The sequence below is a fragment of the Ochotona curzoniae genome, unplaced genomic scaffold (assembly GCF_017591425.1).
Source record: "Ochotona curzoniae isolate NIBS_2020 unplaced genomic scaffold, NIBS_Ocur_1.0 scaffold_3223, whole genome shotgun sequence".
NCBI classification, from domain to species: domain Eukaryota; kingdom Metazoa; phylum Chordata; class Mammalia; order Lagomorpha; family Ochotonidae; genus Ochotona; species Ochotona curzoniae.
In genome coordinates this window covers 1,990,930-2,018,617 of record NW_024467108.1, presented here as the reverse complement: position 1 = coordinate 2,018,617, position 27,688 = coordinate 1,990,930, and the positions used below count along the sequence as shown (strand labels likewise).

Below are 27,688 nucleotides of genomic sequence, written 5' to 3'. Positions count from 1 at the left end.
TGCAGGGCGGGAGGTGGGATATGGGAGTGATGACGCTCTGTGCGGACTCCGCCCTCTTCCGTCGAGCGGAGAGACTCGGGCTGCGGGAGCTGGGGCCAATCAGAGGGAAGGCCCCAGGAAGGCATGGTAACTATTCTACCCTTTCCTTGCCCCAGTCGGTGATGGGAAGGCTTCCTTGTCGCACTTGTCACACTTCCTGGCCAGACCACGTGCGGAGCCGGAGGCCCTTGGTGGGAGGCGTCTGTGTTGGCTAAGCTGTCCTGAGGCTGTTAGCAGGCCCCAAATCCCTACGTGCTGCCCGCACCAGCACACGCTGCTTCCCTTTCTCTGTCCCTACATTAGATGTTTATGGACATTAAAAATCCTGTAGGTGACTGGCCCAACCTTAGATCTAGTACAAATAAGGATTCTTAGAACTTCTTTCCCTCTGAATGTTGAGAACCCGTCTTGCTCTTGAAGGCCTTGTTCAAATGTGCCCACAGTGGCTGACCTGGCCCACCCAGCAAGCTGGGCTAATGATCTATTAGGACTCTATTACAACCTTGTCATTTTGTATCCTATCATTTACTCTACGTAGGTTTTCTTTGCTCCGGGCTTTTGGTGGTCAGAGCTGCACTTTCATCCTCTCGCTGGTCTTTTCCTACCAGGGCCTAGCCAGGGACAGGCACCTGATTTTACAAGGAGGAGAGGTGGTGGCTGAAGCTGACACCCAGAACAGTAGGAGCTGTGATTGGAAAGGAGAGCTAGCAGTCCACCTCTAAACCACCACTTCTTACCAGGCTATGAAAATTGAAGAGAGCTTTGCCTAAGGCTTAGATGAAGTTAAATCTCAGATGAATTTAAATTCCAGTGGTAGCAAGGAATTAGCAATAATGAACTTGTTATAAAGTGGAGTGGTAGAAGGATGGATGTTGGGCCTAGCAGTGAGGATGCTGCTTAAGCTTGTTTGTGTCCAGTGCCAAAGGGCCTCTGGGTTCATTCTAAACTTCTGACTCCAGTTCTCTGCAGTGCAGTTTCTGGGAGACAGTGGTGATGGTTCAAATACTAACATTCCTGCCATCCGCATAGCATACCTCCATTGAGTTTGTAGCTCCTGGCTTCCACGTTGGCCCAGTCCTGGCCTTTGCAGGCATTTGGGAATTGAAGCAGCAGGTCAGAGTTCTCTGTGATTGTATCTGCATGTCAAAGAAACAAAATTAAATGGAGTGGCTGTAAAGATAGAGTAAGATTGTGGATAGAAGAAACAATGTTGTATGCATTTAATAGATGCCTGAAGGAAGAGAAAAAAATGAATGGTTGGTCAAATAATAAAGCTAGTTTAAACATCTGGCTGTGGCCACCAGCTCCCACAAATCCTCCACTCAAACACCCCTCCTCTCCTATTGTCCTCCTTTGTCTTTACGTGAGAAAATTGTTATCTCTCCTTGGAGAGGTAGAGTAGCTTGCTCTTGCCCTCAGAACTTTCTAAGGCTAAGAACCCAGCAGGTGCACTTTCCATCCCTGGTGCATGAGCCAGTGATTTTTCAGTAGTAGTAACAAGTAAGAAATACTGGCCTTTGGAGTTACACAATGCTAAGTGTAAAATTGTTCCCAGCCATGTACTAGGTATATGAACTTGGGGAAATTGTCCTGGCCCTCTGAACTTCAGTGTCCTTGCCTTTAAAAATGGAGATAACGACTGTACCTGTCTCACAGAATGGTTATGAGAAATAAATGACAATCTATACGTAAGCCCCTTGAATAGCACCTGGTATGCAGTGAGTCCTCCACAGTGATAGATAATGTTTGTATTTTTTGTAGTATGCCACGGTGTTGCAATTCTCAGTCATCCAGGACATGGGTTCTAACACGAAAAGGGGACTCAGCACTGTGTCTTGAGGGGGTGAGTTAACAGAGTGCCTCCTGTCCAAAGGACCAGAAGGAATGCAGAAGTGGAACCCTTGAATAGTACATCCTTGCAGGAAGCCTGGAGGATGCATGGGACATGGGCTGCAGCAGGGAGAAATTCCCCATAACCATGGTAATTTCTAAAGAACTCTTGTTAGGTGCTCCTGCCAGGCATAGCAACCACATGCCCAGGGAGTTCTTACTGGGGAAATACAAGCCTTCCTGGCACACACATTCCTACTCTAATTGTCATAAGACCTGTTTGGGTCATCAGCATCTTCTTTCTTCCACTCTAAAGACACAGATTTTCTGCTTGCTCACAAATGCCTGATTAGCCAAACCTGGTCCTTAGCATCAGGAGCCCAGCCATGTTCAAGCACAGTGCAGCTCTGGCCAAGAAAGAGCTTAGACAAATCCAGCTTTAGAAAAGACAGGCTCTTGGGAGCCACCAGTCTCTCTAACGCATGGTCGTAGAACTCATCCTCGCTGGGACGGATGCTGCTCCAGAAAGAAACACATCTATAAGCATCACTGAATCATGAGAAGTCAAGATACTGTGCAATCTTCCAGAGTATGGGTTCTAGATTCCTCAGATGTTACACTGCAAAGAGCAGCAGAGCTGATGTCAAGTTCTAGATCAGCTCACTGTAAGACCCTGTACAAATTAACAATTGTTGCTCCAGTTTCCTTACTTCTGAAACTGGCACGATACTTCATATTTTATAAGGTGCTTCTGAAAGTCAAATAAGGTGGTGGAATTTGCAAAGGACCAAGCCGGTGCTTGGCCCATTATAAGTACTCTGTAAATGTTGATTCCATCCTCTTGTCCCAAGACTTCATAAGGAAAGATGAGGTGTGTAAATAACACGTAATGGCATTTTTACAAATTCTACGTGAATACCTTTGACTTGTAAACAACATATCCAGCTCATTGCATTTAATCAATTTCTTAATATATTAGGGATTTTATCAAATATTTTATACTTTATTCAGTCTGCTCTGTCTCTCTTGCTTAGGTTTTTTTTTTTTAAGATTTATTTATTTTTATTGGAAAGTCAGATATACAGAGAGGAGGAGAGAGAAAGACCTAGCCGATGATTCACTCCCCTAGTAGACACAACAGCCAGAGCTGCACTGATCCAAAGCCAGAAGCCAGGAGCTTCCTCCAAGTCTCTCACACGGGTGCAGGGTCCCAAGGCTTTGGGCCATCATTGACTGCTTTCCCAGGCCACAAGCAGGGAGCTGGATGGGAAGTGGGGCTGCGGGAATTAGAACCAGCGCCTATATGGGATCCCAGCACATTCAAGATGAGGACGTTAGCCACTAGGTTACTGCGCTGGGCCCTAGTTTTTATTTTTGTAAATAATAGCTTCCATTTGTTGAGGCCAAAGTCTTTGCCAGACTTTTTTTTAAAGATTTATTTTTTATTATTTTTTGATTGGAAAGGCGGATATACAGAGAGGAGAGACAGAGAGGAAGATCTTCCGTCCGATGATTCACTCCCCAAGTGAGCGCAACGGTGGATGCTATGCCAATCCGAAGCCAGGAGCCTCTTCCAGGTCTCCCACGCGGGTGCAGGTTCCCAAAGCTTTGGGCCGTCCTCAACTGCTTTCCCGGGCCACAGGCAGGGAGCTGGATGAGAAGCGGGGCTGCCGGGATTAGAACTGGCGCCCATATGGGATCCCGGGCGTGCTAGGAGAGGACCTTAACCACTTGCGCCACCGCGCTGGGCCCACTGAAATATAATCTTCACAACCTAAACGATTCACCCTTTTAAAACATATAATTTAGTTGATTTTGATGCACTCATAAGGTTGTGCAACCCTCATCACTAATTTCAGAACATTTTCTTAATCTAAGAAACCCCATTAGCAATCACTCCCTCTCCCCACCTTTTTCTAAGCCCCATTATCCACTAGTCTTCATTATGTATGGGCTTGCCTGCTCTCAACATTTCATATAAATGGAATCACACAAAATACAGTCTTTATATGTGGTTTCTCTCAATTTTTTCAAGATTCATTTATATGTAGCAAACATTAGTGTTTTATTGCCTTTTAAGGTCAAGTAATATCCCGTTGTATGTTATCTTTTTTTTTATCCATTAATGAGCTGATGAACATTTCAATTGATTTCACTTTTTAACCACTATGAATAATGCTGCATGAATGTTCATGTAAAAGATTTTTGTAGATGAAGATTTTCAATTTTGTTGGGTTTATATCTAGGAATGGAATTGTTAGATTATATGGTAACTTTTTTTGGTCCCATTTGTCGAGTGTGATTTTATTTTATTTTATTTGAAACATATAACAACAGAGACAGAGCACTCTTCTATCTACTGGCTCACTCCCCAAATGGTCACAACAGCCAGGTCTGGGGTTGACTGACTCCTGAAGCCAAGGACTCTATACTGGCTTCCCACATGAACTTGGACCATCTTGTGTCTTTTCAAGCATGTTAACAGTGAACTGGAACAGAAACAGAAAATTCTTGGTAGGAGAATGTTGAATTGCAAATGGCAGCTTATCCCGCTGGGCCACATGTCCAAATTCTTTACTACTAATTTTATGTATTGACTTTTTATTAATTTAAGATTTATATTTTCTTATTGGAAAGGCAGATTTCCAAAGAGAAGGAGAGACAGAAAGGTCTTCCATCCTTTGGTTCACACCCCAAATGGCTGCAACGGCCAGAGCTGAAGCCAGGAGCCAGGAACTTCACCCAGGTCTCCTACACAAGTGTGGGATCCCAAGGTTTTGAGACATCCTCTACAGCTTTCTCAGGCCACAAACAGGGAGTTGGATGGGAAGCAGAGCAGCTGGGGCATGAACCATGTGGGATCCTGGTGCTTGTAAGTGGAGGATTTGGCAGTTAAGCCTACATGCTGGTCCCTGAATGTTGACTTTACCAAAAGAAAAAAACTTACTGAGTTGACGGTCACAGCCCATAAAATGAAGCTTTTGGGTGAACAGTTCAATGACATTTAGTTCATTTGCATTTTTCCTAGTTCCAAACATTTCCCTTACTCCAAAGTAAGACCTGTTAATCCTTTAGGGATTATCTTTCTATTCCCACCTTCTACTAACCGAATCACAACAAACATGCATTCTATCTCAATGGATTTCCTAATTCTGGAAACCTTTTATATAAATGCAAATAGAATCATATATTTAGTGGCTTTTTGTATCTGGCTTTTTCACTTAGCAAGTTCTCAACTTTCATCTGGGTTAACATGTGTATCAGTTCTTCACTTCCTATATAATATTCTGTGTGCCTATACTATATTTATTTATCCATTAATTTGCCGGTAAACATTTGGGGTATTTCCATCTTTGGGCATTGTGAATAGTGCTATTATAAACGTGTGCATGTTCCTGCGTGAGTACTTGTTTTCAGTTCTTTGGTGTATGGACTGAGGAACAGAACTGTGATGTCATATGGTAAATCTATGTTTTTTTTTCAAAACTGCTAAGATTTTTCCAACGTGACTATATTATTTTAATATCCTGTAGCAAAACATGAGGGTTCTAGAACATTTCTCCTTGTCTTTACCACTGGTCTTTCTTTTCTTTAAACTTGTTTATTTTGGGCCGAATGTGATGGGTGAACTTGCTAATCCTCATGTAAGCTCTGGGCAACACAGGATGGCCCAAAGCCTTGGGCTGCTGCACCAGTGAGGGGGACCTGGAAGAAACTCCTGGCTCCTGACTTCGAAATGGCTCAGCTGTAGCCATTGCAGCCATTTGGAGAGTGAACCAATAAATGGAAGATCTTTCTGTCTCTCCTTGTCCTCTGTAAATCTGCCTTTCCAACAAAAAATAAATGAATCTTTTAAAAAATGTTATTTATCTTAATGGCAGAATGAGAGACAGAGAGAGACCAATAGCAAACTTTCATCTGCTGGTTCACTCCCCAGATACTGGGCCAAGCTGAAGCCATATGAGTTGCCCATGTGTTCGGCAGGGATCTAAGCACTCAGGCCATTTCCACTGCCCTCCTAGGCTCCTTAGCAGGAAGCTGGATCACAAGCACAGCAGCTGGGACTCCAACACAGGATGCTAGTATTGCAAGCAGTTAAGTTTTTTTTTTAAGATTTATTTATTTTTTTTATTGCAAAGTCAGATATATATATAGAGGAGGAGAGACAGAGAGGAAGATCTTCCATCCAATGATTCACTCCCCAAATGACCGCAACAGCTACAGCTGAGCTGATCTGAAGCCAGGAGCCGGGAGCTCTTCCAGGTCTCCCACACAGCTGCAGGGTCCCAAGGCTTTGGGCCGTCCTCAACTGCTTTCCCAGGCCACAAGCAGGGAGCTGGAAGGGAAGTGGAGCTGTCGGGATTAAAACTGGTGCCCATATGTCATTCCAGCAAATTCAAGGCGAGAACTTTAGCTGCAAGGCCATTGTGTCGCCCCCCCCCCACCTTTTTTTAAAGCTTAATTTTTTTTTTAGATTTATGTATTTTTATTGGGGAGTGAATCAATGATCTTTCTCTCTGTTTCTCCTCCTCTCTGTATATCTGATTTTCCAGTAGAGGATGGCCCAAAGTGTTGGGATTCACTCCCCAACAGGCCACAATGGCAAGGGCTATGCTGGAGACAGGAACCCATTCTGGTCTCCCATGTGGGTGCAGGGTCCCAAGGCCTTGCTTTCCCAGGCCACAGGCAGGGGGCTGGAAGGGAAGCGGGGCCTGCTGGGATTAGAACCAGTGCCCATATGGGATCAAGGTGCATGTAAAGCAAGGACTTTAGCTGCTATGCTACCATCCTGGGGCCTAGCTTTATTATTTATTATTATTATTATTATTATTATTATTATTATTATTATTATTATTATTATTTGAAAGGCAGATCTTTACAGAGAGAGAAGCAGAGATAGAGAGAGGTCTTCCATTCATTGATTAGTTTCCCTAATGGCTGCAATAGCTGGAGCTGAGCTGATCTGAAGTCAGAAGCCAGGAGTTTCATTTTGGATCTCCACACAGGTGTAGAATCCCAACGCTTTGGGCCATCCTCCACTGCCTTCCCCAAGAAGCAGGGCCCATATAGAATGCCAACACTAGCAGATGGAAAATTAATGTGCTATGCCATCATGCTGACCTGAAAACAGCAGCTAACTTTGCTGTGCCACAATACCAGGCTTTACTCCTTTTTACAATATATGTTCCTGTACCATCCCACAGGTGTGATATGCCTTCCCTAGTGACTAATGACAGTGAGAATCTTTTCACTGCTTATTGGCCATTTATGTGACAGTACTTCAAAAAGTTCATGGAAATTAGAAATAAAAGATAAGTCTATCTGCGTCCAAAAAGATTATTTTAATCTATACATAGTTTTTAATTAAAATGCATCTCCCGAGCCACTGATGCAAGCAGAAAGAATTAAGATTTTGGGCCCAGAACAGTAACTTTGTGGCTAAAGTCCTTGCCTTGCACACCTGGGATTTCCTATGGGCTCCAATTCTATTCCTGGCTGCCTTGCTCCCCATCCAGCTCCGTACTTGTGGCCTGTAAAAGCAGTCGGGGACCATCGAAGCCCTTGGGATCCTGCACCCATGTGGGTGAACCAGAAGGGGATCTGAGCTCCTGGCTTCAAATCGACACAGCTCCAGCCGTTGCGGCCACTTGGAGAGTGAAACATCAGGCGGAAAATCTTCCTCTCTGTCTCTTCTCTTCCCTGTATATCTGACTTTCCAAAAAAATAAATAAATCTTTAAAAAAAAAAGGATTAAGATTTTATTACTTGGGCCCGGCGCAGTGGCACAAGTGGTTAAGGTCCTCCCCTTGCATGCCCGGGATCCTATATGGGCGCCAGTTCTATCCAGGCAGCCCTGCTTCCCTTCCAGCTCCCTGCCTGTGGTCCGGGAAGGCAGTCAAGGACGACCCAAAGCTTTGGGGCCCTGCACCCGCGTGGGAGACCTGGAAGAGGCTCCTGGCTTCGGATTGGCATAGCATTGGCTGTTGCGCTCACTTGGGGAGTGAATCAATGGATGGGAGATCTTCCTCTCTGTCTCTCCTCTCTGTATATCCGCCTTTCCAATAAAAAAAAAATAATAAAAATAAATCTTTAAAAAAAAGATTTTATTACTTGAAAAATAGAGAGAAACACCTTTTATCCACTGACTCACTGCCCGAATGGCTAACACACCTCAGATTGGGTCAGGCTGAAGCTGGGAACCAGGAATTCCACTCAAGCCTCCCACATAGGTGCATCCAAGCTGGAAGTGGAAGCAGAAATAGCAAGGGCCCAAGGACTTGGACCAGCTTCTGTTGCCTTCTGAGGCACATTAGTAGGAGGTGGATAAGCCAGAACTTAAAGCAGTATTCCAGTATGGGATGCCAGCATTACAACTAGCATCTTTAAAAAAAAAAAAAGATTTATTTATGTTTATTGGAAAGTCAGATATACAGAGAGATAAGACAGAGAGGAAGATCTTCCATCCAATGATTCACTCCTCAAGTGATCACAATGGCCAGTGCTGTGCCAATCCGGAGCCAGGAGCCAGAACTTCTTTCAGTTCTCCCATGTGGGTACAGGGTCCCAAGGCTTTGGGCTGTCCTCAACTGCTTTCCCAGAGCGCAAGCAGGGAGCTGGAAGGGAAGTGGAACTGCCAGGATTAGAACTGGTGCCCATAAGGGATCCCAGCATGTTCAAAGCAAGGACTTTGGCCGCAAGGCCTAGCGCCGGGCTCACATTTGGCATCTTACCTGGCTGTGCCACCATGTTAGCCCCTCTATAATCTTTTTGAAGTATCCTCATGTCTCTCCTTGCTTGGATTCTTTTAAATTATTCCTTTATTCCTTGCACAGGGGCCATGTGAATCTTCTCTCTATCATTCCAATTTTAGTATATGTGCTGCCAAAGCGAGCACTTAAATTATTTAGTTTTTCCTCCTGTACAAATTTGGAGGTTCAATTATTTTTCCTATTATTAACATTTTAGTCATCTCCATAGAAATTGCTATATGCATCCTTATTTACCAAAGCTTCATGCTAAACAGTACCTCTGTATGGGGAAGAGAATGAAAACATTCCAGGTCAGATAAATGGGGGACAAAGGTATGGTGACAAGAACTGTTATCTTTGAGTACATAGTTGAACTTCATTCTGGAAGTGAAAAGAGAGCAATGAAAGTTCCATTGAACAATGAAGATTTAATTCCTGTGTGAGTCATTGCGGTGGCTATAGTCAGATCAAAGAGAGTGTGTGGTGGGTAGTTCAAAGCCATCTAACATAGTAGGTTTCTTGAAGGACTAAGCCTGACTACTCATGAACCCAAAGCCACTGCTGATTTGCTGGAGGCTTTCCAGGAGGCAGGGACGGAGTTTGGCCTGAAGCTGGATGTCTTTAGCACTCTTTATTTCTCTGCCTCTGTTTTTTTCTAAAGATGGTATTCACTTTCTGTCTCTCCTCCTCTCCATAAATCTGCCTTTCCAATTAAAGATTAAAGATTTACTTTTAAAAGGTTTACTTACTTTAATTGGAAAGGCAGATTTACGGAGAGGAGGAGAGACAGAGAGGAAGATCTTCCATCCAATGATTCACTCTGCAAATGGCTGCAGCAGCTGGAGCTGAGCTAATTGGAAGCCAACAGCTCTTCCAGATCTTCCACGCGGGTGCAGGGTCCCAAAGCTTTGGGCTTTCCTCGGCTGCTTTCCCAGGCCACAGGCAGGGAGCTGGATGGTAAGCAAGGCTGCTGGGATTAGAATTGGAGCCCATAGGAAATCTCTTGCATGCAAGGCAAGGTTTTAGCCGCTAGGCTACTGCGTCATGCTCTCTGCCTCTTTTCTTACTGCAGCCACGCTCCCTGCAGCCCCTGCCCCTGGCAGTTGTTCTACAAAAGCCTTCTTTATGAGGTAGGGCTTTGGCACTACTGGGTTGACTGCATCCCGTATCCAAATGCCTGTGTTCACATCCTGGCTTTGCTTCCCATTCCAGCTTGGAGGCAGCAAATGGTCAGTCACGTAGTTGGGTACCTGCCACTCACATGGGAGACCTGAGTACTGAGTTCCCAGCCTGGCTGCAGCCTTGCCCAGCCTGTGCTGTTACAGGTGTCTGGAAAGTGAACCAGTGCTTGGAAGCATGCTCTCTTCTCTGTCTCTCCATTTCTCTACCTTTCAAATGAAATGGAAAAGGAAATTTTGATAACAACAAAAAATGATTCTTAAGTTTCTGACCTTTGTGACTTATCAAATTACTGCCCTTCTACTAAAATTCAGTTCAATTAAATAAATTTTTTAAAAAATCCAACTCTTACTGTGTGTCTCTGTGCTTGGAAGAAATGAATGAAACAAATGGGGGTTTCACTGGTAAATGAAATCCCAAGAATGTGGTGGGATTGACAGGCAACAAATTATTTTTTGCTTTGTTTTGGTCACAGTCCTAATAGAAGCGTGCTAGAATACCACCTCATGCTGCTTGTGGAGAAGGGAGGTTGCCAGGTAAGGAAGAAGGTAAGCAATCCTCATGGTAGAGGAGGTGCAAAATCTGTGCTTGCTAGAGTAGAGGATAGCCAGATGACGAAACGTTGAGCATCAACTAAGCGATCATCTGTTGATTCTAATGGTTGAGGGGAATTACTAACAAATTCATCTGCAGAACAGAACAAGAACCGGTGTAATGAGGAAGATATCGGGGAGACAGTGAAGGAGACCATTTGTAGGAAGTTTCTCTCAACACCTGCATCTCACATTGTCTTCCCATCATCAGTCCTCCTCCAACCCCCACCATGACAAATAGTTGGCTTGGGGGTATCTGGTATGTGCTTGCACACAGGGGGAGTGGGGCAGTGATGTGGCTAAAGCTGGAGAGTAGTGATGGTGCTGTTGCAGGCCAGGTCCTCTCTGGGGAATGTCCAGCCTCCAGGCAAAGTGGCCAGGAAGGTAGGAGACTGTGGAGGGCCCTGACAACAGCAGCCACCGCTTGGAGAAGGGACAGATGCTGATTCGGTCAATAAGGGAGTGCCTACTGAATGAGGACAAACAGTATGTTTACATGCTTGTTCATACGCTTTATCTGTAAAAACTGGAATCCATCAAAACTTACCTACTAGACTAGCAAGATGACAAGAGTGTGTATATAAGCCCTGACATATAGTAAGAACCGATTCTTCTACTTTTCTAGCATAAATCAGCATAGGTGGGAATCTTTCAAGTAAAGTAAGCAACAAACTTCTTAGAATAAAACAGATTCATGGAGGGTCAGGGACAGCTAAGTTCAGAGTGCTCAAAACAGGGTTTGGCCGCATTAGGTAAGACGGCACTTGGGATGCAGCGTCCCACACCAGGGGGCCTGGGTTTGAATGTGGTAACCCTTCCAATCTCCCCTGCTGCTAATGAGCATCCTGAGAGGCAGCAGATCTCAAGGTTTGGATCCAAACACCCAATTAGGAAAACTGGATTGAGTTCTGAACTCCTGGCTGCAGCTTTGCCAGCACTGGATGTTTTGAACTAGCTATGGCAGTGTTTCTCTCTTTCTTTTTTTTTTTTTTAATTTATTTTTTTTTTATTATTTTTTTTTTATTGGAAAGGCGGATATACAGAGAGGAGAGACAGAGAGGAAGATCTTCCGTCCGATGATTCACTCCCCAAGTGAGCGCAACGGGTCGATACTATGCCAATCCGAAGCCAGGAGCCTCTTCCAGGTCTCCCACGCGGGTGCAGGTTCCCAAAGCTTTTGGGCTGTCCTCGACTGCTTTCCCAGGCCACAAGCAGGGAGCTGGAAGGGAAGCGGGGCTGCTGGGATTAGAACCGGCGCCCATATGGGATCCCGGGCGTGCAAGGCGAGGACCTTTAACCACTTGCGCCACCGCGCCGGGCCCGTTTCTCTCTTTCAGTGCGTATCTGCCTTTTAAAGAAAATGTAAATGAATCAACTTAAAAATTAAAAGAGAAAAAAAGGCTGAAGATGGTTTCAGATACTGTAGCTCATACATCAAGTAATAAAAACTATCACATATAATGTACTTTCCACATGCCCAGCATGTTGCTCCATTACCTCTACTTCTCATGATAGCCCTATGATGTAAAAAGATTTATTTATTTTTCTTGAAAAGGCAGATTTACAGAGAGAAGGAGAGAGACAGAAATATTTTCAATCTGCTGGTTTACTCCCCAAGTGACCACAACAGCCAGAGTTGAACCCAGGAGCCTTGGGTCCCAAGGCTGTGAGCCATCTTCTGTTGCTTTCCAATGAGCCATCGTGCCAGGCTCCAAGTTTATTTGAAAAACAGAACAACATGAGGCCCGGCACAATGGCCTAGTGGTTACATCCTAGCCTTGCATGTGCCAGGATCCCATATGGGCATAGGTTCATATCCTGGCTTTTCCACTTCCCATCCAACTCTCTGCTGGTGGCCCGGGAAAGCAGTCAAGGATGTCCAAAGACTTGGGACCCTGCATCTGCATGGGAGACCTGGAGAGGGCCCTAGGTTCGGATTGGCTCAGCTCTGGCCATTGTGGCCACTTGGGGAACCAGCAGGCAGAAGATCTTTGTCTCTCCTTCTCTCTGGAAATCTGCCTTTAAAGAAAAGCAGAACCGAGAGCAAGAGAAACAAAGAGAATATTCCATCTTCTGGTTTTCTCTCCAAATGCCTGCAGTAGTCAGGGCTGGACCAGGCTGAAGCCAAGATCCAGGAACTCTTTCCAGGTCTCCCACATGGGTGTCAGGGACCTGAGTCCCTGAGTCATCATCTACTGCCTTCCATGGTGCACAAAAGCAGGAAGCAGAGCCCAGCGTAGTAGCCTAGTGGCTAAAGTCCTCTCCTTGCACGTGCTGGGATCCCATATGGATACAGGTTTGTATTCTGGCTGCAGCATTTCTTTCCAGCTCCCTGCTTGTGGCCTGAGAAAGCAGTAGAGGATGGCCCAAAGCCTTGGGACCCTGCACCCATATGGGAGACCTGAAGAAGCTTCTGGCTTCAGATCAGCTCAGCTCCAGCCATTGTGGCTTCTTGGGGAGTGAACCAGTGGATGGAAGATCTGTCTCTCCTTCTCTGTGTAAATCTGACTTTCCAATAAAAACAAAATGAAATCAAATAAATAAATAAAATTAAAAAAAGAAGCAAGAAACAAAACTTGATCCCAGGCAATGGGATGTGGGAGTCCCAGGCAATGGCTGAGCTCACTGTACCATAACGTACCCCTCAAGGTTTTGTTTTCTAATGAGGGTTAAAGTGAGGAGGACATAAATAGTGGAAAAGTGCGTGGGAAATAGGGAGTGCTCAGTATGTGTTATGTTTCTGAAGACTTCAATGGGTGAAAATGTGGCGGTAACCAGGTTACCACCACACACACGGGCACAGGGTCTGCACCTGCAGCAGGTGCTCTGGCAACCCCACGGTGTGTCTGTAGGTGAGATTATTATCACTATTTCCCTGTTGGGGTAGGATGATTTGAAAGCATCTCAGGGGTCTCCTTCAAGTTCCTTTTATTTGTCGATGAGGATCTTGGTGGGGAGGGACGCGTAGTAGCTTGTTAGGAATCAACCCCTGGGGACAAACCCAAGCCTGGGCGGGTCGTAGTGGGGCAGAGGAAGAAAGGTCCTCTCTCTGTGCAGGACCCGAGTGGGCGCCCTCTCTTGACCAAAGCGGGAACAGCGTTGCCCACAGTTTGTAGCGCGGGCCTCACCACATCTTCTTACCTGTAAGGTGCTCGTGCCCTTGCTGAAATGCCCCCAGTTGGCTCAACGGAACGAATATTGGAAGAGAGCTGAGGCTAGGACGAAATCGGCTAAATGTTTCCGGAAGGCCAGGCTGGATAATTCGGTTAGAATGGGGAGGGGGAGGGGTGGCGGGGAGAGGCGGGAGAAGCTGGTGGCTGGAAAGAGGGGATTGGGGGCCCTGCCGCATTAACTTTATATGTTCTCTCAACAGGTGATGGAACGCAGCTGAGAGGTAAGGTGGCTTATCCAACCTTTCAAACCCAGATGTCCAGGGCCCTTCCGGCTGCTCTCTTGCGCAGCCGGTATTAGTGGGCCAGTCCAGGGCTGGAGAGATGGGCTTGAGACCACGTCAGATTAAGCGGGGGAAATCAGGGGCTGTGGGTTACCAGCAGCGGGGTGGAGCTAGCCGAGGATCCAGGCGCCGTTTCCTCCCGAAGTTCCGCCCCGAGCGCGCCCGCCCCGCCCCCGCCGCTCCGGCCCGCCCCCTGCCGCTCGCCCCGGGCCAGGTCCTGGCTGCCCCCCGCTGCACCAGGTCCCTGGGGTCCCCCGGCTCCCGGCCTGCGCCGGCGCGGCCTCCTAACCATCAGTGCCTGGGTGAGTATGGGGATGGCGGTGCCGGGCCACCCAGCAGCACCACTCGGGGGAGCTCGGCCACGCGGTCCCGCCTACGCCGGGGCCGGTCCCAAGCCGCGGGGGTCCTGATGGCTGCCCTGCTCCCTCCCACTCCATGTGTCTGAAACTACTGCTGTGGAGACTTGGCCGAGTGGATCGCGCTCCCTTCTCTTCCCCCCGTGGGGCTGAACGTTGCAAGGGTCGAGCCCGCCCTTCTTTACTCCCCAAGGGCCACTTGATCAGTATTTATGCCCTGTGCAGAGAATGTGGGCGAGGGTGTGAGGGAGGAACCCTGGGATCCGGAAGACTTGAGTCAAATCCCAACTCTGCGGGGGTTTTAGCCTTGTGACCTTGAGTGTTTCTGACCTCCGGGTGCCTTAGTTTCCTCCTCTGTAAAATGGAAACATAACAGGCTAAATACAGTTATGGTGAGGATGGAAAGAGGCGCTGTGGTGCAAGCTGCCTGTGAGTGCACATTCTGACTGGAGCCAGAGAAGACCCCCAAGGGGCTCTGGAGGAGGCAGAGGTTCTCCTCGGGAAGCAATGTGAAGCTCATCTATGCCAATGAGGAAGGCCAAGCCTCTGGTTTCTGGGTGCTGAACCAGCTGGCCCTTCAGGAATTGAGTCCTGAGGTGCGGAGGGGAATGCTCAGGTTGGAGGAGCCTTGGGAATGGTGCAAACCACAGAATCCCTCATGTTGCACAGCTGCAGAAACAGGCCCAGAGCGGTCAGTGACTGGCCAGGATGCCAGGCGCACCTCCCAGATGTGGACTGCACTAGCCGTCACACCTGCTCCTCACGCCCTTGCCTTGAGTAGTGCCTGTTTGGCCCACCAGGCCCCTCAGGGACGTGGAGCAGCTGGTTTCAGGGGAGACTGTGGAGGGATGCAGGGGACCTGCACCTGCAGAGGCTGGGTTTGAGCTGGTGAGGGAAGGTGGAGGGATGGATTTGTGATCCATTTAGGGATGACCTAGAGAAAGTGTTTAATCTGTGAGGGTCCCCAGCTTTTGGGGGACGGGGAAGCGGAGATCCTGGCCCTCAAAAGGGAGAGGAACCTGGCCAACTGGGGCTGCCTGGCACGGAGGCAGTCCCCACCTAGCCTGTTCTGGATTACCAGGAGGCGGGCCTTGGTAGAGGTCAAGGTTTCTTCCTGAAGGCGGGACCAAAAAGGGAAGAGACCTGTGGGTGGGGCCTGGAAGAGCTGGGACTTGTTTTGGCAAAGCCTTTGCTCCCAAAAGGGCGGTTTCTTTATCTGCAGCCAGCCCTATCTTGGCCACAAGAAGCCTAAATTTCAAGGTTGGCTTTCTCTCAGCTGGAGCACATGGCTCTGAGAAAGCCACTTTCTCTCAGTGGCTTGGGTTCTGTGTCTTCCCAAATGGGAACGAGACTGACGGGCTTACTGATGTGGAATTTGGTTTTTCCTTTCCTTCTTCCTGTAGACAGGTACCTCTTCTCCCTGCCAGCTTCCCTGCAGACCTCTAGGCTGACCTTTTCGTCCAGAGTGGAAGGGGTCCACAAGGGCCAGATTACAGGGAGTCAAGCCCTGTGGGCCCCACATCTCCCTGCTCCTGGCTCTGTGGCCTTCAGCATGTTCCTGCCTCACCTTCCTCTCAGCAAGGACTGTGGGTGTGCACTTAGTCCCTATAGTTCCTGACCTTGTGTAGGTATCCTTGCCCTGGGGGTGAAATCCCAGTCCCGGGGAGCCCTCACCTAGGCTCAGGGAAGGGGACAGACAGCCAGACAGGCGTCTGGGCACTGGGAAGCCTCCAGAAGCTGACCGTGCAGCTCCCGCCAGCAGACAGCAAGCCCAGGCTCGTGTCAGCCAGGCCTGATTCTGCAAAGTCTTTCACCCTGAGAGCATGTGAGGGCAGGAGGCGGGGGTGTAGGCAGGGCCTCGAGGTTCTGTCAGCTTCCATGGAGTCCCAACTGCCGCAGAACGCAGTGCAGGCAGGCAGAGCACACAGAGCCTGGGCAGGAACCAGAGGTGCAGCCAGGCACTGGGCCGGTGGGTGAAGCAGTGGGCACTGTTGAGAGACCCTAAAGTCTGGGGACTGGACCTTGAGGGCAAAGATGCCATTCTGTCTAATAGTTGGTTTGAAGATTTTTTGTTTATTTGTTTTTGAAAGAATTTACTTGTTTGAAAAGCAAAGTTTACAGAGAGACAGGTAGTTAGGATCTTCCCTAACTATCTTCTCTGCTGGTTCACTCCCCAAATGGCCACAATGCTGAGGCTGGGCCAGACCAAAGCCAGGAGTCTAGAAATCCATCTGGGTCTCCCACATGAGTGGCAGAGGGCCAAACACTCAGGCCATCTTCCATTGCTTTTCCAGGCACATAAGTAGGAAGTTGGATCAGAAGTAAAACAGCTAGGATTTGAACCAGCAATTCTATGGGAAGCTAGCAGTTAAACCCACCTTGCCATGCTGCCAGCACCTAAGACTGGTTCTAGAAACAGGGAAAGACTGGTGAAAGCAGCTCCCCTGGTCCTGGGCCTGTCAGATCGAAGAGGGCTGAGGAGGTAACCTCCCATCCGTGTCAGCTCTGTCCTCATCTTCCCTCTGACATTGAGACTGAGGATTTGGGGATTCCAGGTCAGTCTTCCCCATCTAGGATGGAAGGTAGCCACCTTTGGGTGGTTTCATTTTCCTACTCCTCACCCACCCACTCCCAGTACAGCTGCACTCAGGGCTGAGCCATGAAGCTGCCTTCCCCCAACCAGTCCTGCATTGCTACCTGAGCCTCTGACAGCATGCTACTCCATCCCCAGGTCTGACAAGATGTACCAGGTCCCACTGCCGCTGGACCGGGATGGGACCTTGGTCCGGCTCCGCTTCACCCTCGTGGCGCTGGTCACAGTCTGCTGTCCACTTGTCGCCTTCCTCTTCTGCATTCTCTGGTCCCTGCTCTTCCACTTCAAGGAGACAACGGCCACACACTGTGGGGTAGGGCTTGGGGCCCTGATACATGCTATTCAGGCCCTTTGGATCTTTTGGGGTTTCTGATTCTCTCCAAACAGGATTCCAGCTATCTGGTGGGGTCCATCAAAGATGATGAACTGCTGGGGGCTGCCTGAAAATTGAGGGTTCATAAACTAGTCTTCCTCTGCCTTCCAGGAAGGTTCTGCAGGCTGGAGTCACTGAAGTTGGGCAGCCTCCATGTCTCAAACCCAACCTTAGAAGAGCAGATTCAGGAACCTCCAGGTTTTAAGGGTGGGATATGGAGAAGGAGAAAGACTAGACTTAGAGTGGCACCATGAGCTTGCGCCTGTCTGTGGGAAAGTGATCCTTTCATATGTGTGTATGTAAATGACTACATGGTGGCTTAGAGTGAAGGATGCGTGAAGGTGGATACTTGGCCATCTGATCACATGTCTGTTTATGTGCTCTGGAGTGGGTCTTATGTCTTCTGGATTCTGTCAGTGACCATGCACCCTTCCTGGACAGACGCACCGGGTTCTGGGCTAGGAAGAAGGATGTAAGAGTTGGTTCTCTCTATCAGAGTCCATGGAGTGATACTTGTGTTGACCTCTGTTATACTCCTTGTTCATTCACTACCTCTGTATTACTCGAGACTCAGAGACTAAGCCTCAGTTTCCCTCATGTCTAAAATGAGATTGGTGATTCCTGTCCTGCTGCTTTCCAGGGCTGGCGTGAGAGAAGTATGGCGACATGGTTTGAGTATGTGAAAGGTGGGGAGCAAAAACAGGTAGAGGGTCAGACTGAAAGGCAGGGCTGGAGATGATGTTAGGTAGAGGAGAGGCCAGGGTGTATGCGTGGACCCTTGGGCTGGCCTCAGAGAGAGGGCCAAAGGGTCCCACCTTGCTCAGTGCAGTACTGACTTGAGAGAGGGCTGGGACTAGCTGAGGATTCTGGCTTCATACGACCACAAGTTTCCCCTCCTGATTTGTCAATGGGCAAACGTGGGCCTTTGGCTATGGGCATCTAACCTGAGAGACCTGGGCCTGGGAGCTGTCCAAAGAAAAAAGAAGACTGAAAGGAGAAAAGTTGATCAGGTGATCTGTGGGAGGAGCATCACCCTTTTCAGACTCTGTACTTACCTCAGATAATACATCAGACTTGCTTCTTTTTCTGGTCAACACCTGCTCCCCCTGCAAGCCTGCCTGCCTGGGTGTCTTCTCCAAAAGCCTTCCCTTGCCTTCTTGCAACAAACTTAGTGACCCCCTCCTCTGGGTGCCCGCTTCCCTGGGTCATCTCTCATGTAGTTCTATCAGATCATATGTGTGTCTACTTGAGGGCAGGCATTGCGTCTGAGTCAGGAAAAGTCCTTGTTGAACAGAGAGAACCAAATCCTCCCATTTCTTCACCCCCAGCCATAGTTTGTCTGTCTGTCTGTCGCTCTCTCTCCAGTGCCCTGGGAACAGGAAAGAACAGTATGAGGCAGTCATAGACCAGACCAAATGATAGTATTTGCAGGACATGGAGTTAAAAGCAGAGTAGACTCTTGGCAGTGTACCACCCCCACCCCACCCCTGCCAGCTGGTCCTCAGGGATACTGGCATCCGTAACCTCAGCACTCCTGTTGCCTACTCACAGTCTGTTAGTGAGGAGACTAAGGCATCGAGAGTTTCCTAAGGAGTCCCGGGTCCCTCTAGAGCAACAGCAGGCTCGTGATCCTGGGGGCGTTTTGTCCCCACTCCCTGGGACTACTCTGTTTTATACACCTGGGGACTTATTTATTTTCTTTCTTTCTTTCTAAGGTTTATTTTATTTTTATTGAAAAGGTAGATATGCACAGAGAAGGAGATACCGAAAGATCTTTTGTCTCTTGGTTCACTCCCCAAGTGGCCACAACAACTGGAGCTGAGTCAACTGGAGCTAAGCTGATCTGAAGTCAGAAGCTGGAAGCTTCCTCCAGGTCTCCCATGTATGTGCAAGGTGCCAAGGCTTTGTGCTGTTCTCTACTACTTTCTCAGGCCAAAATATAAATATTATATTTTATTTATTTTTGTTAGAAAGGCATATATACAAAGAGAAGGAGTGACAGAGAGGAAGATCTCCCATCCATTGATTCACTCCCCAAGTGGCCACAATGGCCAGTGTTGCACTGATCCGGAGCCAGGAGCCAGGAACTTCTTCCAGGTCTCCTATGTGGGTACAGGGTCCCAAAGTTTTGGGCTGTCCTCGACTGCTTTCCCAGGCCACAAGCAGGGAGCTGGATGGGAAGTGGAATTGCCGGGATTAGAACCGGCGCCCATGAGGTATCCCAGCGTGTTCAAGGTGAGGACCTTAACTATTATGCTATCGTGCTGGGCCCAAAATAAATAAATCTTAAAAAAAAAAAAAAAAAGAAGACCATGGTTTGAGCCAACCCTGCAGAGTCAAGAAGGCAGTCACAGGCATCATGAGGCCATGTTCTTGTCTCATAGCTTGAACTCCTTTAGACAGCTCTCCTGGGACATTGTCTCCGGGCCCCTTCCCATCCTGTATGTGCCCTTGGACTTGAACAGTTGGTTACTCTGTCCTGTGTACTGAGTGCTAACCCACCCGGCAGGTCATCCTCCGTTGGCATGCATTGCCATGTGCTATTTCTGCACAGGTACAGGGTAGATGCTGCTATCTCACATTAAGCCTGTCTAGATCTCGTTTGGATTCTGACTGTATTTTTTTAAGATCTGCCAATTCTTGAACGGGTCTAACAAACACATCCAGGCTAGCTTTGACAAAAAAGGGCCAGATCCCATTCTGCTTTCTCCTTCCACCTTCCTAGAAACATATTGCTCCTATATGGATTGCTGGACACTGCTCTCTACAACGTTTCACCCCACCCCCTTCCCTATCTTGCCCTGACAGGGAAGTTGTTGGGGGCCGACCTCAGCCGCTATCACTTCTTACCTTTGCAGAGTGTTCTGGGATTCTGACATGGCCTTGTTGCTCCTGGGAACACTCTGTGCCTGGGCAGGCATGGAAAACTGGGCTGTGTGGGCGGGAAGGCAGGCTCTGAGGAGCCCGGGGGTGGGACCCTCTGGTCTTCCGGCAACCTCAGTCTGGCTGGAGTCCTCAACTCAAGGGCCGGATTCTTTCAGCAGCCAGTGTGAGTGCTGCTTGGTAAGCCCCCACCCCACCCCAGGCACAGAACTGAACTAGTAGGCCCCAAGATGGGGGTGGGGGAGGGGACGGTATTCTTTAGTGGACGTGGACGGAAGCGTAAGTCCCAAGGGGAGGTTGGGTCCTAAGTCTTTCATAGAAAGCTCTCTGTCCCACTGTGCCCTAGAAAGGAATCCGGTTTGGGGGTTCAGGTGGACTAGTATTAGGTGGTGGTAGGGTGGGGGAAAGAAGTCTTTTGTCCAGAAGGAAAAGGGAGTAGAAGCCCAGCCCCTTAGGCCTGGGTCTGACCTGGACAGGGCCTCTGAGTGCCTGCACTTCTCCTGTCCCTCAGGTTACCCCAAACCTTAGATCAGGTGACGTGTTGTCCTCCAAGGGGAAGGAAATGAGGGGTCTGGGCCCCTACAGGGACCCTGATATTCTGGGGTCAGGACACTGCTGGCCTGAGACTTGGGTCACTCAGAGCCTGGGGGCGGGATGGCTGGCAGCCTGTGGAACTATTGAAGCAGGTTCTCAGATACTCCTACTGTTCCTAGTTGTACTTGGGTGAGGAGGAAGAATGCGGTTAGACAAGATCGCTCTGTGCCAGGGGTCCTTTGTCTCAGTGACTTGGCCTGAAGTCATTGAGACAATGGACCCCGAGAGCCTCAAGTTAGAGCCCCTTAGTCCTAGTGTTGGGTTCCCCGATACTTCCATGCCTCAGTCCCATTCTCTGGAATGGGAATAATAACTTTAATACCTTGGGCCACAGAGTCATGAAATGAGAGTGAGGTAGGCTGTCAGAGAGCGGCTGCCGTGTTGGGCCACTGGGCATTCTATTGTCTGTGTTCTTCAAGAGGTGGACCTAGAGCGTCAGTGTGTCCCAGGGAATCCTTAGGAGTTGCCACTTCCTGCACCTGCTGCAGCCTCTCATGCTGCTGCTTCTCCATCTGCATGGTCATGCTTGCCACCATTCTGCTCTGCCTCCTCATCAGGTTCTGAGGAGCCAGCGCTGGAAAAGACCCCACTTGCCCCAGGTGCAGGTATCTCACCAAGCCCCAAGTTGTGTCCGTTGCCCTGCTTGGGCCACTCCCTGCAGGATGTTCTCTGGAACCTCCCAGCTCTTGGACCCTGATGGGACTGCGTTTCGGCTCCGCTTCTCGACCTTCCTCTGGTGGGTCATCACTTTCCCCATGTTCGGCTTCTTCTTCTGCATCATCTGGTCCCTGGTGTTCCACTTTGAGTACACGGTGGCCACTGACTGTGGGGTGAGTGTCAGGCTCCCCAGGGCCTGGGGCCCAACCAGGTCAGGCGATTGTGGGAAGGGTGGTAGGCGAGAAGGTGGAGGGGAAGAGAAAGGGAGTTAGGAGAAGGACTGAGCAGAAGTGAGGAGGGTCAAGTCAGAGTTAGAAATTAGGAAGAGTCCCAGACCTGCAAGGACTGCAAGAGGATTGCCCCAAGTGCAAGGGAGGGGCTGGGCAAAGGGAAATGGTTGGGAATGAGAGGAAGAGAACAGGCAGATTGGAAAGGAGGCCACAAAGCCAGAATGGTAACAGGTGCTCTTGCTCGAGACTGGACAGCTGACGTCAGAGGTTCCTTGGCCTTGTCGTGGGATCATCAAGCTTCATTTCTGCCACTGGCAGCCCCAGGCCCCACAGCCTATGCCCACTTAGGCTCTGCCAAGTCAAAAACTTGGATGGATTTCCTTCCTCCCACGGCAGCCCAGAAGGCCTTCCTGAGAACCTGGGGCAAAGGTTTAGCGGCAGGAGCATGAGGTTGAATATGGAAAGAAAGGGGAGCACAGAGGATGGTACTTAGAGTCGGTCAGGATGGTTCAGCATTCACCATACTGCTGTAAGCTTTCCTACAATACAGCTTCCAACAAAACCAGACTACCCCAAGTTCCCGAGAAGAGTTATACCAAAAAGGCTGGGAAGGCCCCAGAATCTGCATGTGGCATGTTCCCAGGCCAACTGTGAGGGGATCATGCTGTGAGACCTTAAGTCCTGATGAAGTTGTCTAAGATGAAAAAAAAAAAAAAAAAAAACCAGCAACATGTCAGCAGGACCTATGGTGGCTTCATGTGTGCCAAATGTGTCTGTGACAGGACCAAGCGGGCTTTCCTTATTGAGGAGCAGGAAATCGTGAAAGTGTTGAAGGCACACACCAAGCACAGAATCAGAAAGCTAAATAAAAGCATGATGCTTTTGAAAAATTAAAAATTCAAAAGGTGAAAAAAAGGTAGAGAGTGCAGACACTGCCAGGCTCCCAAGGAGGAGGCTCGTACCTCCTCCTCTTCCTGGAAAAGAGCAGCCTTGAGGCTGTGGGCTGCAGAGAACTGTGAACAGGCCGAGCTGACAAGGCAAGATGTCTCTCCAGAGGGCGCTGGGCAAACAGGAAAGGGTTGTGAAGAGATTTGTGCTTCAGAAGATCATTGCAGTCCCTGAGTGGAAAACACTGAGCAAGGAGCCCAGTGAGAAGGCCAGAGACAGCTCCTGCCACTGGGCAGACTGAGCTAAGATGGGAGTTGTAGGGAGAGATAGGAGGTGTCCAGAGAAGAATTTCAAGTAGGAGTGACAGAAATTGATGTTTTTGTCAAATAGGCAATAGGCAGAGGCTGGTAAGATAGACAAGAGACATCATCTGCAGTCTGGGGAAACCTTTATCTGCAGGGTCAAGGGATTGACTCTCTACTGGTGAAATTCAAGGTGCTGTGATTGGGAACATTTGGAACCCTCATTTGTGCTGTGTCAGTTTCTGATCTACAGCCTTGTCAGAGAGGGATCATCTTTGCATCCCTCAGTGCTCTTTGCTGGGCCCATGGGGGAGGCCTGGGGGTGAGCTGTGTACTTGGTCTTTGAAAGCTCCTGCTGGTGCTTGTGCCTGACAGTAGGTGAGAGGGGATTTGTATGTTGGGGATAGAGGTAGAGATAAGGGTGTCCGTGCCTGGGTGTGTGTGCCTGCGTGTGTCTGTGTATACCTGGACCTCCCCCCTCTCTCCCTCTTCTGAGGCCTCTTCCATTTCAGCTGATCATTGTCCCATCCCCCACCTCCCATCCCCCACCCAACATCAGTCATGCCCTTTAACACCCTTGGCTTCTCCCATTTGGGCTTTAGAGTTTGTCCTGTTCCCTTTAAAAGAGCCAAGAGCAGAGAAGAGTTCCCAGAATGAATATCCCAGCAAGCACAGGCAGTGCTGCCACTAACCCACCCAGCCAGAGACAGACAGAGCGTGTGAGGAGCGCTGCAGGCCTTCAGTGCTTGTCGCCCCGCCTCTGGCCCTTAAGCTGGCCTTGGCATGCTCAGTGACTGCAGCTCACGGCATCTTCGCAGCCCTCACAGGAGAGCTGGCTTTCCAACAGCTGTCATTTATTGCACCCACTGTGTGCCAGACAGTGCAGCCACTTGGCATACTGCCTGTATTTGGAGTGCGTAATTACCCAGAGAGAGATGAGGCCACACCCTGCTTGCAGTGAGGAACAGGAGCTCAGGGAGCTGGAATGACTTGCTGAGAGGCCTTCCAGCTCCTGTGCAGACCCACTGCGTGCAACCCCAGAGCACCTCCACTTATTCCTCATCGATGACTCAGAGTCAGCAGTCTGGTCTCAGGCTACCACATGTCAAGTTTTGGTCACAGGAGTAGCATCCTCCCTCCAAGAGCTTTCTGTGAAACCTTAGGCTGGTCCTTCTCCAGGCCCACCCACCCTGGCTCTGTGAACTGCTTCCAATGGCTTTGCCATTCAAGCATCTTAACTGACAGTGTCTCTGACAGGTGCTTCTGTGGTTAGGATCATTTTTTGCTGGGTCCCAGGACTCAGACACTGCCCCATGCTTTGCTAAAGCTCACAAAAACATTCCACGCAAAATGTGGGCAGTTGCCTGGTGGCATCTATAGCTTTGGAATCTTGACAACACAGATTCTGCAGTTCCAGACCACTTACATTTATCATGTACCTCCTGGCCCTCCCGAGCTCCCTGACTATGAAAGTTGGGAAGCACTATTCCAGGCCTAGGAATCCTAGAGACCCTCTTCCCATCTCTGGCCCTGTTGACTCATCCCATATCCTCTTATGTCTCACACGGGTGACACACCAGTCCTTCTACCTGTGTATTTGTGAGGCTCCCATTCCTTAAAGATTGAGAAATTCCAGGTGCTGGGAAAGAAGGAAGGAGTAGAGGTACAATAACAGGGTCATTTTCTGATATAGCACCAGGTTAGGAGTCCCCAGCATCTTAAAGATGACCAGGGTCAGGGCACTGTTCTGGCCCAACTCCCCAAGAGTCTCAGTGCACCCTTGAGCCCCCGGCCTACCTACCCAGAGTAAGGAATGGTGCTGGGAGCAGGAAGAGGAAGAGGAAGAGCTCAGCTGGGCACCAAGGCCAGCACTGTTCCAAGTATGCTCAGACACTCCCACTCCACCCTTCACTCAGCAGGGTGTCTGGGGTCCTGGATTCCTGGCCACCTCCTATCCGCTCTTTCTTTGAGGCATGACTCTGAGTGAGCTGTGGGCACAGGATGCTCAGAATCCTTCACAACCCACCACCTGCCCAAATGTGCAGGTTCCCAACTACCAAGGGAGGGGGAATCCTCTGCTGCCTGGGGAAGGAGCGCTGACACCCTGGGCCCTGGCCCAGCACAGGCATGGGAGATCTGCAGGGAGGGAGAGTATAGCGGAACCTTCCGGAGGACTTCCCAAGGAAAGGAGCTGAAAGGGGGAGGGTAGCCTTTTGAAGGGCTCTCTCCAGGTGTACAGGTACCTAGCTGGGTCACAACTCTGCAGGTGCCCAATTACCTGCCATCAGTGAGCTCGGCCATCGGCGGGGAGGTGCCCCAGCGCTACGTGTGGCGCTTCTGCATCGGCCTACACTCAGCACCCCGCTTCCTGGTGGCCTTCGTCTACTGGAACCACTACCTCAGCTGCGCCTCCCCGTGCCCCGGCTACCGCCCACTCTGCCGCCTCAACTTTGGCCTCAACGTCGTGGAGAACCTCGCACTGCTTGTGCTCACCTATGTCTCCTCCTCCGAAGACTTCAGTGGGTGCCGGGGCGAGGGAGGAGTCAGGGTGGGTTCTGGGAGGGGCCCCTCCCTCGCCTCCACTCCCTCCTGCGCAGGGGTATGTGGGTACTCCCCATCCCATGACACACACAAACACAAATGCGCTTGCGTGCGTGCACTCCCTGGCTCCCTCTCTCCCTCCAGCTGTCCATGAGAATGCTTTCATTGTGTTCATCGCGGCTTCCCTCGGTCACATGCTGCTCACCTGCATTCTCTGGCGGCTGACCAAGAAGCACACAGTAAGTCAGGAGGTACGGTGCACCCCTAGTGGGGCTCCAGGTGGCCCAGAAGGAAATCAGGGACGCCCATCCTCAGGATGCAGGCGCTGGTGAAGTGGGGCCTGGAGCGAGAATGGAGCCCCTCAGCCCAAGGAGGGGCCGGGAGCGGGTGGTACACTGCAGAGTCTGGGACTGTGTTGGGTAATTTAGGAGGTCAGTGTTTGAGCGGCACAGCAAGGCTGCTCTGGTTAGGAATCCTGTGTCAGGGATGAACCCTCACCATCTTTCAAGGTATTGGCTTGGGTAGGTGACTCCACAAAACACACTGGCGCTGTCGTCCTCAAGGGTCCTGTCCCTCCCCCTTGGCTGTCACTCCTACAAGTGCAGGGGTGTGAATCCTCGTCACACCTGCTACCCGTGCCCATATTCCCTTCCATGACAGTGAGGGGGACTCGAGGGAGGGAGAGCACCAAGCACCCCCTGCCTAGCACGCTACAGAGCCATCAGCCAACCCCTCCCCTAGGAGCGCAAGTCCTACAGCTGGAAGCAGCGGCTCTTCATCATCAACTTTGTCTCCTTCTTCTCGGCCCTGGCGGTCTACTTTCGGCACAACATGTACTGTGAGGCTGGAGGTGAGGGGTTCACAGATCTGAAAGGACTACCAGTGGGTGGAGGGTCCCTAGGGTCGCTCTTGGTGGACTGATGGTATGCAGTGACTCCCCCAGCAGTGCTGAGGGGGTAGCAGGATGCTCACTGTGTCATCTCTTGTGTCCCCACCAGTGTACACCATCTTTGCTATCCTGGAGTACACTGTTGTCCTAACCAACATGGCGTTCCACATGACAGCTTGGTGGGACTTTGGGAACAAGGAGCTGCTCATCACCTCCCAGCCAGAGGAAAAGCGATTCTGAACCCTTCCATCCTGCAGTGACGGAGACTGGAGATGGTCTGCAGTGCCCAGAAACAAAATAGCACCCTAGCCTTCCTCCCCTCCCCCACTGTGTCCCAGAGGGGAGAAGGGCATAGGACAAGACTGACCCTGGGGCTGCCAGCTTCTTCCTGTCTGGGAAGAGGCAGCCTGCAAGTGACGCAGTCCTTACTGGAAAGGTCTCATGAAGCTCAGCTGGCAGCAGAGCTCCATTACTTGGTGCTAAAAAAACAAATGTCCTGAGGTTCACAAGCACCATCCGGTCCTTAGCCTTTACATAGCTACCTTCTGCTGAGGTTGGGGAACACACAGAAGTGGCTACCACACATAACCCACAACCACTTCTCACCACAGAGCAGTCCACATGACTAACCTGTCTGATGAGCTACTATGGACATTCAGGCCTATCGCTACAGTGCCCTGCCAAAGGCACCATGGGTGGGGTTGGGGAGGGGGTTCCTGTCCTGGCCCCACTTCTTTGATTTGCTGTGTGCCCTAGGGTGTATACCCACATGTTCCTCCCTGTCCAAGCCTCAGTGTGTCCAAATTGGGATGGCGGTTGGGGGAAGAGGGGGTTGTGTGCTGTGGAATTTCCAAGGGCCCTGCCAGCAAGGCTCTGGTACCCGATGGAGGGTCTGCACCTGTCCCAGGAGCAGCATCAGCATGGTATGCGTTTCCCAAGCCTTATGAAATCTCTACCCTACAAGACCCTCCCTCCTTTGCAATGGTATGGAGTAGAGAAACAGATCTCCACCCTACAAGAGGCTCCCTAGGGCCTCCTGAGAGCTTTGCCTTGTATATTTTGTTTCAAAGGAAAATAAATTTTTCTTTTGGTTCACAGTCTTGGCTAGGCTTACTGGGTTCATCTCCTGATTTATCAGATGCGAACTGAGGGGACGGTTTTAGGATGGAATAAGTCCACAGTAGGGTAGGATTCCCAGTGTCCGCCATCCTGTTCCAGCTCCCTCTTCCCCTTTTTAGCTCAGGCCTGGACACTGGGCCTCCTTTTTGGTAAGGGGTAGACAGCCAGCCCTAGAAGCTGGGACAACCTGACTCTAGCTGACCGATAACTTGGGTTTCTCAGACCAAGGGGATGGCTCTCAAATTCATGGCTGAGTACACCTACCTCCAGGTTGGCAGCTCTCAACCATTTCCTTTTCCCAGCTCTAGATCAAGAAATCTCGCGCTTTTCCTCCTAGTCCACTTCAACATCTGGGGTAGGGCCCCAGAGCTTTGTTAGGGAAATTGGGAGGAGAGGGGCAGGAGAGACATCACAATGAA

The 27,688-nt window shown here is 49.8% G+C and overlaps 1 protein-coding gene, 1 non-coding gene and 1 pseudogene across 6 annotated transcripts; 2 read left to right on the top strand and 1 right to left on the bottom strand.

Moving 5' to 3' along the window:
- Positions 1-48: 48 nt before the first annotated feature.
- Positions 49-27,247, top strand: PGAP2 (post-GPI attachment to proteins 2). Of its 5 annotated transcripts, XM_040964407.1 has the most exons (9): positions 10,204-10,345; positions 13,539-13,655; positions 13,764-13,784; positions 16,932-17,104; positions 21,289-21,473; positions 24,987-25,239; positions 25,406-25,512; positions 26,003-26,111; positions 26,260-27,247. In XM_040964407.1, exons 4-9 carry the CDS (start codon positions 16,942-16,944, stop codon positions 26,388-26,390), a joined length of 948 nt encoding a protein of 315 aa, XP_040820341.1. In that variant the 5' UTR covers positions 10,204-10,345; positions 13,539-13,655; positions 13,764-13,784; positions 16,932-16,941; the 3' UTR covers positions 26,391-27,247. The 5 variants fall into 5 exon arrangements, with proteins under 5 accessions (XP_040820344.1, XP_040820343.1, XP_040820341.1 ...); XM_040964410.1 differs by lacking the exons at positions 10,204-10,345; positions 13,539-13,655; positions 13,764-13,784; positions 21,289-21,473 and adding an exon at positions 49-126 and having other exon boundaries at positions 16,932-17,106; positions 25,406-25,500; XM_040964409.1 differs by lacking the exons at positions 10,204-10,345; positions 13,539-13,655; positions 13,764-13,784; positions 21,289-21,473 and adding an exon at positions 49-126 and having other exon boundaries at positions 16,932-17,106.
- LOC121145539 lies at positions 8,658-8,764 on the bottom strand. Its single transcript, XR_005882033.1, has one exon. It is a non-coding gene; the product is annotated as a U6 spliceosomal RNA (small nuclear RNA).
- On the top strand, positions 21,544-23,182 carry LOC121145510 (annotated as a pseudogene).
- Positions 27,248-27,688: the final 441 nt, after the last annotated feature.